At 42.3% G+C, this 15760-nt stretch overlaps 1 protein-coding gene across 1 annotated transcript; it reads left to right on the top strand.

Moving 5' to 3' along the window:
- The first annotated feature begins 3648 nt into the window (after positions 1-3648).
- Positions 3649-12910, top strand: LOC123144839 (protease 2). The gene is made up of 11 exons (XM_044564090.1): positions 3649-3978; positions 4514-4794; positions 4911-5105; positions 7331-7677; positions 8863-9154; positions 10230-10388; positions 11332-11697; positions 11843-11908; positions 12232-12280; positions 12371-12494; positions 12680-12910. Exons 1-11 carry the CDS (start codon positions 3813-3815, stop codon positions 12753-12755), a joined length of 2121 nt encoding a protein of 706 aa, XP_044420025.1. The 5' UTR covers positions 3649-3812; the 3' UTR covers positions 12756-12910.
- The last annotated feature ends 2850 nt before the right edge of the window (positions 12911-15760 follow it).

Raw genomic sequence — 15760 nt, forward strand, 5'->3', positions numbered from 1 at the left:
TTGACACTGATCTAGATGACTCTAAGTCCCAATCTGGAGACATATTGAAAGTGGGAGCAATTAGCTAGAGTAGCTCCGTGCAGAGCATTGTTGACATAGAAATTTGCAAAATACATACGGATCCGAATATGGCAGACCCGTTGACTAAACTTCTCTCACAAGCAAAACATGATCACACATTAGTACTCTTTGGGTGTTAATCACATGGCAATGTGAACTAAGATTACTGACTCTAGTAAACCCTTTGAGTGTTGGTCACATGGCGATGTGAACTATGGGTGTTAATCACATGGTTATGTGAACTAATGGTGTTAAATCACATGGCGATGTGAACTAGATTATTGACTCTAGTGCAAGTGGGAGACTGAAGGAAATATGCCCTAGAGGCAATAATAAAGTTATTATTTATTTCCTTATTTCATGATAAATGTTTATTATTCATGCTAGAATTGTATTAACCGGAAACTTAGTACATGTGTGAACACATAGACAAAAACAAAGTGTCCCTAGTATGCCTCTACTTGACTAGCTTGATTATCAAAGATGGTTATGTTTCCTAGCCATAGACATGTGTTGTCATTTGATGAACGGGATCACATCATTAGGAGAATGATGTGATGGACAAGACCCATTCGTTAGCTTAGCATTATGATCGTTACAGTTTCATTGCTACTGCTTTCTTCATGACTTATACATGTTCCTCAGACTATGAGATTATGCAACTCACAAATACCAGAGGAACACCTTGTGTGCTATCAAACGTCATAACGTAACTGGGTGATTATAAAGATGCTCTACAGGTGTCTCCGATGGTGTTTGTTGAGTTGGCATAGATCGAGATTAGGATTTGTCACTCTGTGTATCGGAGAGGTATCTCTGGGCCCTCTCGGTAATGCACATCACTATAAGACTTGCAAGCATTGTGACTAATGAGTTGCGGGATGATGCATTACGGAATGAGTAAAGGGACTTGCCGGTAACGAGATTGAATCTCGGGCAAGTAACATACCGATGACAAAGGGAACAACGTATGTTGTTATGCGGTTTGACCGATAAAGATCTTTGTAAAATATGTAGGAGCCAATATGAGCATCCAGGTTCCGCTATTGGTTATTGACCGGAGATGTGTCTCGGTCATGTCTACATAGTTCTTGAACCCGTAGGGTCCGCACGCTTAACGTTCGATGACGATTTGTATTATGAGTTATGTGATTTGATGACCGAAGTTTGTTCGGAGTCCCGGATGAGACCGGGAACATGACGAAGAGTTTCGAAATGGTCGAGAGGTAAAGATCGATATATTGGAAGGCTATATTCGGACATCGGAAAGGTTGCGAGTGATTCGGGTATTTTTCGGAGTACCGGAGAGTTACGGAATTCGCGGGGAGAAGTATTGGGCCTTATTGGGCCATACGGGAATAGAGGAGGCAGGCCAAAGGGAAGGAGGCGCGCGCCCCCCATGGGTCCGAATTGGACTAGGGGAAAGGGGGCGGCGCCCCCCTTGCCCTTTCCTACTCCCTCTTTCTTCTCTCCTACTCCGGAAAGGAAAAGGGGAATCCTACTAGGACTTGGGAGTCCTAGTAGGACTCCCCACACTTGGCGCGCCCCCTCTAGGGCCGGCCTCCTCCTCCTCCCTCCTTTATATACGTGGGCAAGGGACACCCCAAAGGGACAATAGACAATCTCTTAGCCGTGTGCGGTGCCCCCCTCCACAGTTACACACCTCGGTCATATCATCGTAGTGCTTAGGCGAAGCCCTGCGCCGGTAACTTCATCATCACCATCGCCACGCCGTCGTGCTGACAGAACTCTCCCTCGGCCTCAACTGGATCAAGAGTACGAGGGACGTCATCGAGCTGAACGTGTGCTGAATGCGGAGGTGCCGTATGTTCGGTACTTGGATCGGCTGGATCGCGAAGACGTTCGACTACATCAACCGCGTTACTAAACGCTTCCGCTTTCGGTCTACGAGGGTACGTGGACACACTCTCCCCGCTCGTAGCTATGCATCACCTACATGATCTTGCGTGTGCGTAGGCATTTTTTTTGAAATTACTACGTTCCCCAACACAAAGATGGTGAAGTGCCATGTAGTCGACGTTCACATGACACCACTAAGGGAATCACAACATACATATCGTCAAAATATCGAACACACATATCAAGTTCACATGATTACTTGCAACATGACTTCTCCCGTGACCTCAAGAACTAAAGTAACTACTCACAAATGATATTAATGCTCAAGATCAGAGGGGTATTAAATAGCATAATGGATCTGAACATATAATCTTCCACCAAATAAACCATATAGTAATCAACTACAAGGTGTAATCAACACTACTAGTCACCCGCAGGTACCAATTTGAGGTTCCGGTACAAAGATTGAACACAAGAGATGAACTAGGGTTTGAGAGGAGATGGTGCTGTTGAAGATGTTGATGGAGATTGGACTCTCAAAGATGAGAGGGTTGTTGGTGATGACGATGACTTCGATTTCCCCCTCCGGGAGGGAAGTACCCCCGGCGGAATCGCTCCATCGGAGGACAAAAATGCTCCTGCCTAAGTTCCGCCTCGAGACGACGGCGAAAGGAGCTCAACTTAGCAACCTCGCCCCCCTTTTGATAATATCGGCATAACTATGAACTCAGTGTGATATCAGATTACTAAAATATTAAAACATGTATTGAGTCTTGCCAACACTTGTCTTTGAAGTAGGGATCACCCATCACTCCCCTTATTGTCTCTTTTGGAAGAAATCTCAAATAGATTTGACAATTCATTAGTCTCTTAAGATATGTTGACACTAATCACTAAAATCCACCAAGGGTATGAAGATGCACATTTAGTTGGGTTTTGCGCCCCACATTTAGTTGGGTTTTGCGCCTACGGCGCATAACGTCATGCCATTATCGAGCATTCTATGGGCGCTTGCGAGGCGTTTTTTGTGGCCACCGGTTGCGTCCCAAGCTCAGTGTGCATGAAGGACATTCCCTATCACAGCAGGATCTGACGAAAGCTCACTCAGTCAGATGGAGCGACGACTGAATTTGGTGAAGTCAAGAGTGATATCTTCATGCTCTTTCTGTCGTGGTGGTGGTGAAGGAAGAGGAGTCGATTACATGTTTGTCTCTGTCTTCTTTAGGTCACTCGTCGTGCCGAAGATGGGTCTCCAGCCGTGGATCGACGATATGTTGCAGTGAAGCTACCACGCCCTCTAATGCTTACTGACATCAAAGGTTTATTGTCTGCCTTGAGCGTTTCATCGTCGACCGTTTTGGCTGAAAGGCGACCCTCTGAAGCTCTGGTGCCTCGATGCGTCACCTTCTTCCATTCCACCCGACCAAGGTGTTAAAAGGGAGGCAGTTTAACAATAATATGGTGTAAGTTTCTCTTTTCTCCGGTAAGCGCCGATAGTCTGACATGTCTTCATGTAAGTGGTAGGGTTCCCGATGATGGATATTTGATTAGTTATTGAAGCCAAACAGAAGATGCACTAGAGTACACTCCACAGCTTGAACCCATGTTCTTTTTCTAAAGTTTATGGGCTGAGTTTTCTTTATAGGGATCTTTGGATCAGCTGCACTGAATTGCAAAATGAATCTGCAAAATGAATCTATCTTTCTGTTTGTTTTAAAAAGAGAGAGCCGTTTCTTGTATGGTCAACGGGCAGAACAGTCGAACACGGACCGACGGACCCGAGCTGCTTCACACCGATCCAACCCCACCGGGTCTCTCCCGCCGCCGCGCTCTCTTCTCGCCGGCAGCCCCTACGCCAACTCGCCCTCGAATCGTGCACCTCGGCATCTGCGATGGCCTCCACGCCGCCGGTGGCAAGGAAGGTGCCGCACGAGCTGGCGGAGCACGGCGACGTCCGCCTCGACAGCTACTACTGGCTCCGCGACGACTCCCGCTCCGATCCCGCCGTCCTCGCCCACCTCCGCGCCGAGAACGACTACACGGCGGCCCTCATGTCCGGTGAGAGCCTATGTGCCATTGCGGAGCTTCTGCTCGGTACCATCCGATTGGATTGGATAGTTTAATCAAGTGAGAATCTTCCTGCTGAGGTCGATTTGAGCGAATCGCTTTTAGTGTGTCTGCACCAACAAATTAATGAATTAGGCTCCACCATATTCTCTAGTAATTTGTCATGATATTTGTGGTATACATTCGATTTGGTTCTAGTTGGTGCCTGGTAGATCGACCTGCCTTATGTTGTTCTATCGGCGGAATTTAAATCTTGGATTGTCATCCTGTGCAGCTTGATTGCTAGTGGAATTGGATTGTTTGTGCCGTGGCACTGGTTGCCATGTTATAGGGGTACGATGCAGTCATATAATTTGATCGCTAGTGATAGTGGAGACTGATGACAAATGCATTCTGAACTGAAGGGGGAGTTTAATGCTGTACTTGAGACCAGACCTTTTTTTTCTTCTTCTAAATATGTATTAACATCTTATAAGTTATCTAGTCTTATACTCTTCTTTTATATCTTATATTTCCCTTCTTCTAGATGTCAAACACATCGAGGATGAAATATTTGCTGAAATTCGAGGAAGAATCAAGGAAGATGATACAGATGTGCCTCTTCGCAGAGGGCAGTATTACTACTATGAAAGAACATTGACTGGCAAGGAGTATGTACAACACTGCAGGCGTCTTGTACCAACAGATGGCCATATCACAGTCTTCGATGCGATGCCCGTAGGACTTGATGCCCCTGATGAGCATATTGTCTTGGATGAGAATGTAAAGGCTGAGGGCCATGACTATTACAGCATCGGGGCTTTCAAAGTATAATTTTGGTTTCCCTTGCTCCATGTATTTGTGTGAATGTGTGCTCCTTGACTCCTTGTGCACGTGTCTCTTCAATGTTCTCATATTTAGGTGAATCTGAATATTCGTTTCAGGTCAGTCCCAGCGGTAGGCTAGTTGCTTATGGAGAAGATACTAACGGTGACGAAGCCTACACGCTTTATGTCATTGATGCGGAGAGTGGAGAATATGTTGGGCAACCACTTAAAGGAGTTACTTCTGACATTGAGTGGGCTGGTGATGATTACCTTGTTTACATTACAATGGACAGCCTTCATCGACCAGATAAAGTATGTGAACTCTTCTTCTTACTTCTACATGAAACGTGTCCTGGTTCGTGCACACGAGGTTTATAGACGCATGAGAGAAAAGTAAATATTGATGTTTCATCATGTAAGTAGCTCAAATTCATGGAAAAATGAGCGGAATTTCTCTCTGTCATCGTTGTTCTCAAGCTATTATGGCACTATGCACTGTGGTCTTCCCTGCATGCCCAAGTTTTTGCTCTTATTTTCTTGGGAACGAAATGTTACTTCTTAATTTGTAGTTTAACAGAATGGCGGCGACATGTTCAGATTAATCACTCATTCTTGACTCCTAAGGTGATAGCTGATTGAAAATTACTATATCAAGTTGTAAACTTGTAATCCTTTTTTATTCAAGAATGTGCAAGAGCTTTGCATGCCATTTCGTTAAGATTGAAAGGCAGTCAATTAGAAGAGGTTTTACAACACATTGAGCAGCCAAACACTAGTCACTCCAGCTGAGAGCAGCTACACTGATTACTCACGGTAGCCAGCCGGCAGCTGCACCTTCTTCTACATAACGAAGTCCTCCCTAACTCGTGGGGTCACTCTACCTCCCAGCAGCCACGCGTCGGCCTCTCGTGTCACACAGAAGTGCCCCCTGCGGGACCCCTACCAGGGGTACCCCCTAAATAGTTGCTCCCTAAAACATGTTATATAATGGGTTATCTCTTAGTGTTATCTTTAGTATTTAGGGTTTAATGCCACGAGATCCTAAAATTATGGAGGATTAAAATTAAAATTAAAAAAATAAGTGAATACGATAAGACATCTCGTACAATGGAGAAAAATGTCTTATCTTTCTTCCTAAGAGATCATCTCTTAGCTAAGAGAAGGCAAGCCTCTTTTTTTTGTTTCTCTCTCTTCCGTCTCACCAATTATCTTACGTGGCATCGCTAAGACCATTGCACACGTTATAAGCTTGTGTTGCTCTGTGGTTGGGCCTGAACGTGCTGGAACGCTGGTAAAGCGGGCCCATGGTGCAATGAGTGTTGGGTTGGCGAGCCTGGGGGTTGGGTAACACCGGTCCCTCCGAGATCACTAATTAGAGGGTACCCCTTGCAAAGGTCACTCCCCACCTCTCGTGGTGAGAAGTGGCGCACTGCATGTGCGCACTTGTCGCAACCTAGGAGTTTTGTGCTTTTTTCCATAGATTCATTTCTTCAAACGTTTTATCTCTTGAACCGGTCATTCAAATCACGAACCGTTTCACCGTTGCATTTCTTGAGTCGAGATCTTCAGAATTAGATCCCATGTTAATAGGTTTGGATGATTTTTTCCCGTAAAAAATAGCGGTTGTAGAAAAACGAAAGCAAAAAATATCGGAAACAAACAAAACGTAAACCCGGAAGCACATCTCTTCTTTTTCACTTTTCGGAGCTGTGCTTCACCATGAAGTACAACTGTACTTTTCACTTCCTGGGAAGCACATCTGTGTTTCACACCAAAGCACAACTGTGCCTTTTCAGACGGTGTGCTTCACGAGAGGAAAACAACAATTTTTTTCCGAGAAAACTTAGGAAAAACCAAGCAAAATTCAAAAACCTGAAAAAAAGAAACGCGTCCTGGAAACAAAAAAAAAACAGTGCGCCCAGCGTTCGACACGTGGTGCCCTACTGCCCTGGGGCGCTCCAGCGGTGCCCATTGGGTCTCCCCTGCAAGGGGTGCTCGTGGGTTAGTCACTCCCCGGTCCCTCTCACCGGATTGGGGCAATGACGCTCTTGCCCATGTTGACATCAAATAGGATTTGTCGGGCTGCAAAAACACCACCGCTTCATCCACAAAAAGGTATAGTTGATGCCCTGGAGTGGAGAATTACCAATAAGAACGGCCACGAAAAAAAAGTCGAATACCTCCACAATGTCCATTTTCAGTATGAATGCTGGAGCACACTTCCGGTGGAAGAAGTCCACAGCCCGTTACCCAGGAATGAAGTTTTTCTGGATTGGGATGAACGCACTCCGATTCGCGGCGATGAGAGTGTCAAGCTTTTGAGCAAGTCACGGCCCCTAAGTCTTCAAGAAGATCTGTCCAAATCCATGTACCAGATTAATGGGGTGAAACCCGCTGATGTTCGTTGCACCATCCTTTTTCAGAAGCAGGGTGATGAAACCAAGTTTTAATACTGCGTCAATGCATGACAAGTGTGTGCTTGTGTATTTTGCAGTGCTTGTCATAGTTTTATTGACTCGTTACCTTGGCTTTGACAGGTATGCCTACACAAGTTAGGATCTGATCAATCTAATGATATGTGCCTGTATCATGAAAAAGATGACATATTTTCACTTGGTCTTCAAGCTTCAGAAAGCAAGCAATATTTATTTGTTAGATCAGAAAGCAAAAGCACAAGCTTTATATTCCACCTAGACATCTCCAAACAGAAAAAGCAGCTTGAAGTTTTGACACCTCGCTTGTATGGCATTGATACAGCAGCTAGTCATCGTGGAAACCATTTCTATATTAAGAGGCGAAGTGAAGATTTCTACAACTCTGAACTGGTTGCTTGCCCATCGAATAATGTTGCCGAGGCCACTGTCTTGCTACCACACAGAGAAAGGTAATCAACTTCGTTGCTATTTAAGTTTGAAAGTTAGTTTTTTTTGGCTTCTTGATTATATACTGATACACAGTGCCCATTCCACCCCCCCCCCCCCCCCCCCCCCCCGCCCCCTGGAAACACCATTCCCTGGATTCCATAATTGCAAATTCTTTCTTAGGACTAAAAAAGAAGGACTGCAAAGTGGATTTTAGACCTGGCTGACTATCATGTTTATGTCTCATATTGGCTAATGTATTTGGAACCCCTAGGAACTTCTGTCAAATCTTATTAAAAAATCACCCAAAAGCAAAGGGTACCAAATAAAGCTTCACTGTTATGGAGATAGTTAAAAAAACGTTGATCCAAATGCCTCAATGTAATTTGATTTTCTGTATGATTCACTATTTTTTTACTTGGAGATGGAATAGGATGTCAATGGTAAATTTGTATAATCTGTGAACTTGTAAATCATTTATCCAACCCGGACAGAGACATTGTTGGCATCAGTCTTCAAGCTTATAAAGAGTAAACATCTTTTGTAACACAAGCCCCAGGTTTTGCTGTGGTGTCTCTAGTTCATTTCCAGTGTTAAGATAAAAATGCCTTTGTCTATATGGATACTGGTCCCACAAGGATATTTCACAGATGCACCATGTACCCTTTTTCTCATTGGAAGCTTGAAGAGAGCTGGAAGACACTGCTTTTGCAAGTACAGTTAGCACCATGTATAACCAGCTAATGAATTTGAACACCACTAAAGTATCAGGGAACACACCAATTAATGTTTTCATGTTGCAGTACTGTCAAACATATGGATCATTCATAGGATGATATCACAACAACGCGAAAGCTGTCGATTTAGTTAGGTCACGTTTTTTTTTTGTAACTAGGAAGTGGGTGAGAAACTTGATGCTCTTAAAGTAATGTCCTAGATTTTTGAAACAAATACACTGAAAATATTTCTGGAGAAGTATGCACTTAGATTAATAGTACAGTCATGCATACTGATAGCTAAGCTGCATCTAATAGGTAACTGCACGGAACATATCAGTTAAGTTATTCGGCTGCACCTTATCGGCTTGCAAATCTAATTTACTGTACTCTGCTCTTCTTATCAATGTGAAAATTATGTATTAGTGATGATGATCCAACATTGATAACATAAGGAGCAACACTGCATTAAAAAACTGAAGCTCCTTTCAGTGTGAAAATTCAGGACTTCCAGCTCTTTGAGAATCATATTGCTGTCTATGAGCGTGAGAATGGTCTACCAAAAATAACTGTATATGGCTTACCGGCCAGCGGAGAGGCACTTGGGAAACTTCAGGGTGGACGGGAAATTGATTTTGTTGATCCAGCATATGCAGTGGAACCCGAGGAGTCACAGTTCCATTCATCTATTATTAGGTTTCATTATAGCTCAATGAAGACACCACCCTCTGTGTTTGACTATGATATGGATTCAGGGGTGTCTGTATTGAAGAAAATTAATACTGTAAGCTATTACTTGCACCACTTGGTTTTATGTTATTTGGAACAAATTTTGCATGTGCTTCTTCATATCTCTTTATGTCTGGCCATGGTAATCAATGCACAATGAATATCAATATTTCAACAATGGTAAATTCATTGGGTAGTTTCTGTTTATTGCTTAAACTAATGTCTCTACTTTCCTTAATATGCTATTCTTGTGAGTTTTGACAGTACGTTTGTTGATGGTCTATTTTGCCCAGGCCAAAAGCTTTCCGCTGATTTTGTTTTACAAATCTACTATTACATTATTTCAACATGTAAGACGTTCGTGCTAAGTTCCGGCGTTCTCAGGTGTTGATCCAGCATCTGACGGTCCCCTTTGAATTGCCGCTTCAGGCAACATATCACTGTCCAACCAAGCCATGTTTACTGTCTCTGCCTTTTCTCTTTTCACCATTTACCTTACCTGCTCCTTTTAGGCTATATAAACCGGAGGTCAGAGAGGAGATGACATCATCTTTTGTTTGGGTTTCCCCCTTTGAGCCACCACTGTTTGTGGGCTGGCAAGAACTCTTTTTGTAATAGCTACTACTAAGTAAAGCATCCATCTGAATTCGGCTAATCAATGTGTGTGTTCAACTGAAACTCTTGATGTTTCTGAATTTCCTAGTCTAGGCTTGTCATTGCTGCTCAAGATGCAACACAGACAATCAATTCTTGTACTAAATGCTACTAAAATTTATAAATACAGAACATGTTAGGAAAGTAATTTCAGTGAGAAATTACTTATATAAATTCCTGTGGATTAATATATTTATTTTATTTAAATCAGTGACTGAAGTTGCAAAAGTCTGACTGTACATACACAACAATGATTTACACTTAAAAGGGAATAATTATAAGTGTCTCCGGTCAGTGGTGTCGGGCTTTGTTTACATGAACTGAATGAATTGAATTCTTAGCTTTGTTCAGAAATATGTGGTGTGTGCATATTATTTTCTTGTGCAGTATATGCAAATATATTGACCACTTGAAATAGTAAAGAACTCTCGTGAAAGAGAACTATTTTCTTGTGCTTTGAACTTTTCTTTTTTCAGGTTTTAGGTGGATTTGATTCATCAAATTATGTATCAGAAAGAAAATGGGCTGCCGCTTCTGATGGAACACAGATCCCTATCTCCATTATATATAGAAAAGATCTTGTGCAGCTCGATGGCTCAGACCCCATGCTGCTATCTGGCTTTGGCTCCTATGAGGTATTGGGTTGCTATCTTTATTAATCAGAAAAAAATCTTTCTGCCGTCATGAGTATCGTAGACTATTTTTTAGAGCAGCCTGTAATTCATGCTAATATCCTTGGTTCATCTCGGATGCAAATGAGTCATTTGGAATGTTCAAGTACTTTTTCTTTATTTTACAGAAATTGCGAGGTTTATGCACATGAAAGCCTTGAAAATTTTCTAGAATGCCCTGTGGTTCACGTCAACATCTCTTCTTCATCATGGATGCAAATGACTGTTTTCGGACAAATGTATTTCTTGTGTACTTTTGCAAGAAACACAAACTTTTTTTCTAACATGGCATCATGTTTTCACGCACGCCATTTCATCTGAATGTGATTATCCAGCAAAGTGCCATAGTGTTTCATCATGCCTTCATACGCTTCATAGAATTTACAAGCACACGCAATTGAAACACCACTCTCGGCCGGAGGGTAAACGATAGAAATACAAAATTTCTTCTACTTGCATGTAGGGTGGTTGTGTCATTTTCTGAAATTAAGGATTATCAATGCTAAAGTAGAAGTGTAAAATGTAAAACTGTAAATTAAGGGGACATATCCAACAAAAGAGAACCTAAACTATAGTGGAAATATTGGGAAAATAAAACATGTTTTTTGAAACTTGTTGTTTCCTTTGATAGTACTGGTTTTGACATTGTTTGTTTGGCAAAGGCTAGCAACTGACAAAACATAACAGTTTCCCTTCGACCTATAACCTAAACTGTAACAGAATATTGGGCAAATAGACCATATCTCCTTTCTAATAATACTGGTTTTGACATTGTATGTTTGTCAAAATCTAGCAACTGATAAAACATAACAATTTCCCTTCAACCCATAAAAGCTGGCAAACCTGGCAAACATAACAATTGCGCTAACTATGCACCATCTTTTTGTGCACCACTTTATGTTAACAGATATGCATAGATCCGAGTTTCAGTGGATCAATATTCTCTCTAGTAGATAGGGGGTTTGTACACGCGATAGCTCATGTTCGTGGAGGTGGGGAAATGGGCCGGAAGTGGTATGAAGATGGAAAGCTGTTGAAGAAGAAAAACACCTTCACTGATTTCATTGCTTGTGCTGAGCACTTGATGAAAAGCAAATACTGCTCAAAGGAAAAGCTTTGCATTAGTGGCAAAAGTGCAGGTGGCCTGTTGATGGGCGCTGTCCTAAATATGAGGCCTGACTTATTCAAGGCCGCCATTGTTGGGGTCCCTTTTGTTGATGCTCTCACGACTATGCTTGATCCAACCATTCCATTGACCACAGCTGAATGGGAGGTATTCATCTCCTCTAGTACATCTAAAGTTAACTTTCCATGTTCTACTGTCGTATCGCCATTTTGTAGACTAGCTTGCACTTCAGTGCACTCGATGTTCTGTTCCTACTCTCATCAACTCATGTCTTTTTTAATCATTTGTTCAGGAGTGGGGTGATCCAAGGGAAGAAGAATACTATTATTATATGAAATCATATTCTCCTGTTGACAACGTAAGTGCCGACCTTTATGTATTCAGTCCCACATTTAGTAAGTTGGAGTTCCATTCAATGTGATTATGTCTGGTGGATATTTTCGTGCTGAAGCTTGTTAGTGACACCACCGATCATCCCCTGTGTGAATATATTCATGAATAGGAACTGCGATTCTCACAATAATATTGTGGACTGTACTCTGGGTCAAGAAAGAAGAGACTAAACTCTGAACGCCTGAATAAGAACTGCCGTGTGTTCACTTTGTTTCTCCCTCGTGATGTCTAATTGGACTGCAAAAATGAATCGATGCTATGCGTTACGTGTGTTAATATTTATTGCAGGTGAAAGCACAAGAGTATCCCCACATTCTCGTCACGGCCGGCTTAAACGGTAGGCGTTCGTCCCTTTGATTACTTGCGAGTTTCTTCCGGGTATGTATGGTTTTGCATCACATCTCATTTCCTCTGTAACAACAACCAGATCCTTGCGTGATGTACTCCGAACCTGCCAAGTTTGTGGCTAAGCTGAGGGAATTGAAAAGGGATGACAACCTTCTGCTATTCAAGTGTGAAGTAGGTGCCGGACACAACTCAAAGTCTGGAAGGTATATAGTAAAGGATATGGATCCTCCTCCATCTGTGTTGTTTTTTGTTTTTTGACATGTGAAATATACTACCTCTGTATCAAAATATAAGACGTTTTTGCAGTTCAGTTTATGATACGGAAGGAGTAAAAGAGAATGAACAAGATCATATTTTTCCTTTTGGCCTAACTGTTGGTTACTTGCAGGTTCGAGAAATTGCGGGAGGACGCCTTTTCTTACACGTGTCTCCTCAAGGCACTGGGCATGACATATGCGGCTTGATTGTGCCGGGCTATCCGGCGTATGAGGTCTAGTTATAGTGAGTTCATTTCGGGATGTAAAACTTGACTTCACTCCACTGATTACTTTTGCCTGGCAGTGGCAGTCTCGTATTCAGGCTGACTCCTATGATTTGTTACGGGCCATTTGAGTTCCGACGAGCAGTCCATTTTTAGTAGTCCCTCCGATCCATATTACTTGTCGCCGTCAGCGACAAGTAATATGGATCGGAGGAAGTAGTACTCCTCTTTGGTCGAAATTAGGATTAGCTTGAAAAGCAGCCACACATGAACTCACGGGCCACTGTCCTACTCCTTCCGTTTCATGTTATACTGATTATGGACTTTTTAAAAAGTCTAACTTTATAAACTGTGACCAAATTTTGTTCTTTTAGGGAATAAACCGTGACCTAGTTTGTAGAGAGAAAGAGAAAGAGACCAAAACATCAATAATGCTCGGTAGATTAACAGAAGATTTATGTAACCCCGTGGATGTAGCATTGCTCTCAGAACATTGTGCCACCTGCTGGATTATCTTCTCGAGGAGCTCTCTGTCGTCGAGGTTTGTGCATTTCGTTCCACCGCCCCCTCCTCCCTTTAGCTGGCGGTTTCCTTGACAAGCCGTTCCCACCATTTACGAACGAGCTTGGTGATGCCGCGGGACAACTTTTTTTTTGAACAACAGAAGGCGCGCGAAGTGTCAAACTTTTCATTCAGCTCAGAAACAACATATAACATGTATTACAAAGCCCTGAATCTGAAAATAAGAGAGCAGAGAAACTACAGGGCAAGAAGAATTCTTATGAGCTGAAGCAAAGCGCCATATTTCAGGTTCGACATTTGAGTGAAGAACCTATTGAGCTACATTGTGTGCAATTCCATTAATCTCCCCTGAGATGTTTCACACCTGAGGTTGTGGGTTGGAAGAGTACTTGAAGAAATCACCGAAAGATTTCCTGATGCTCCACGGGGTGTTAGCCTCAATCATCTTTCCGGTTGTTGCAACCAAAGCTAAGGAAAGGCAATCTAAAAGAAAGGTGGGTTGAACAATGTGTAATCTGCTTGCCATCTGAGCAGCAAAAGAAAGAGCAAGAGCCTCTGCCTGTAAAGGAGTGCTTGTAACTTGAGTTGATGCTTCAATTTACACACTGACTTCAACCTGTTCTTGAGGCGGAGAGAGAAAGACTCCAACTCCTGTTGCCACTGATCCCTGCGCCAATCCTGGAATTCTTTTACTCCTAAAAGCAGCGTCAGAATAAACTTTAGGTCCCTGAATGAGTAGATCAGACTTGATTGTTCGACCCTGCATAGGAAGTTGATTAGAAGAATGTTGAACCTCAGCTGCAGTCTGCATCTTAAAATTGTGAGAAAAGTTATGAGTGTCATCGTAAAATTTGCCACGGGACGACTTGCACGACGCCATGCACCAGAGGGATGCGGCTTGCCTGCTCCCTGCATACATGGAGAGTATTTACCGGCTCATCTCTGGCTTGGCCCCATGTTCCATTCCAGTCAAATAGTTATGCCGAGGCACCAAAGGTGACCAACGGCGCCGGCGCAGCGTAATGCGTCTACCTCATTAAGGAGACCGAGGAAGCCTCCATGTATTGAATGTAGCACTGTTACACAGAGGGCCTCCATGTACCGAGGAATTCTCGCCTCTGCACTATAACTCTATAATTTTGGAATAGAACTCTTTTCACCCCGCAAAAAAAAGGAGACCAAGGAAGCCTCGGGAAGTGAAGACGCGAAGAAACGGCGGCACCACGAGCCCATGATCCTGCTGGGGTATCTTCACATTGGCAAATATCTTACATAGTACTCAAAAGCCGTATTGCAAAGCGGGGGAAACCCTTTTTCGGTAATTGCTCTTAATTTTAATTGTGATCCCATTGACATAAAAGGGTAGCGGAAAATATGTTGTGCAAGTTCTTTTATAAACACGGACAACTATATACAAAATAGATGCCTACATAATTAGAGAATATGAACTAGGAAGTTATGTTATATGATTTAAACTATTATATGATTTCCATGCAAAAAAAAACTATTATATGATTTATTCTACCTATGCAGCGTCCAATTATCCACCAATATGCATACACTTTTCCATAATCGTTGCTCTCCTTAAGATACTTCATACTTGCAACCATTGAGTATTCACTGTTTTTTTATTTATTTTTCTAGAATCACACAACATTCACTCCATTTTACTCGATATCAATTCTCTTAGTAAGTATTTTTTTTTACGATGTGGTTGAATTGATAACTCAATCGTCAAAATTTATAAATATTATCTTGCTCCCATCTTGTTGAATATAAATTGCATTTGTTAAAACTCTCAACAAAAACTATTGAGATCCTCTATACTTGTGTGTTATAAAAAATGCACGACGAGAGAGAAGCGCGAGGATAGGCTAGAATGTGAAAGCAAGGCTGGGGCAAAGATGGCTACCAAAGGGCACAATTATTTGTTTTTCTTAAAAAATTGGTTTTTTTAGGACATAATACATCCCAATTTGTAGGTTGAGCTAGATCGGTCAGAACATGAAATCCAATAGTCGAAATTGCTGATGGTTGGTAGGCATTTGTCGCTTGACTTTTCAGACCGGCCTCATCAACAATGCTAGCCCATTCCAGATCAAGCCAAATATTATGATACCACACGGGGGTGTGGTCAGCAATCATCAAATCATTCAGAAAATGCCAAATTATGAGGGGATAGTGGTTTGTAAATGAGTCATGCAATAAATATGTATGAGCTGTTCACTTGTTGACTCTGAATCTTTAGTTAGTAATACTAGGGAGTAACTGAAATGAAATTAAATTTAGACATTTATCATCCAGAAACATAATATAATAGCTTCGGTGAACCCCTCCATACCCATACCAATCTCGTGCCCTCTTACCTTTTTTATATAGTGGGTTCAACTGTTCATTCATTTCCTCACTTTTGTTAGTGTTTTCCTATTGGTTCTCCGTGAGGCTTATTTGGCAACGAGAGGGAGA

The sequence above is a fragment of the Triticum aestivum genome, chromosome 6D (genome assembly GCF_018294505.1).
Source record: "Triticum aestivum cultivar Chinese Spring chromosome 6D, IWGSC CS RefSeq v2.1, whole genome shotgun sequence".
Lineage (NCBI taxonomy): Eukaryota > Viridiplantae > Streptophyta > Magnoliopsida > Poales > Poaceae > Triticum > Triticum aestivum.

Excerpts from the sequence above, each read along its gene's own strand:
- LOC123144839 (XM_044564090.1), top strand. The coding sequence starts at position 3,813 with ATGGCCTCCACGCCGCCGGTGGCAAGGAAGGTGCCGCACGAGCTGGCG. Across the intron at positions 4,795-4,910 it reads ACAGCATCGGGGCTTTCAAA|GTCAGTCCCAGCGGTAGGCT; the intron begins GTATAATTTTGG and ends TATTCGTTTCAG. Across the intron at positions 12,281-12,370 it reads CGTCACGGCCGGCTTAAACG|ATCCTTGCGTGATGTACTCC; the intron begins GTAGGCGTTCGT and ends AACAACAACCAG.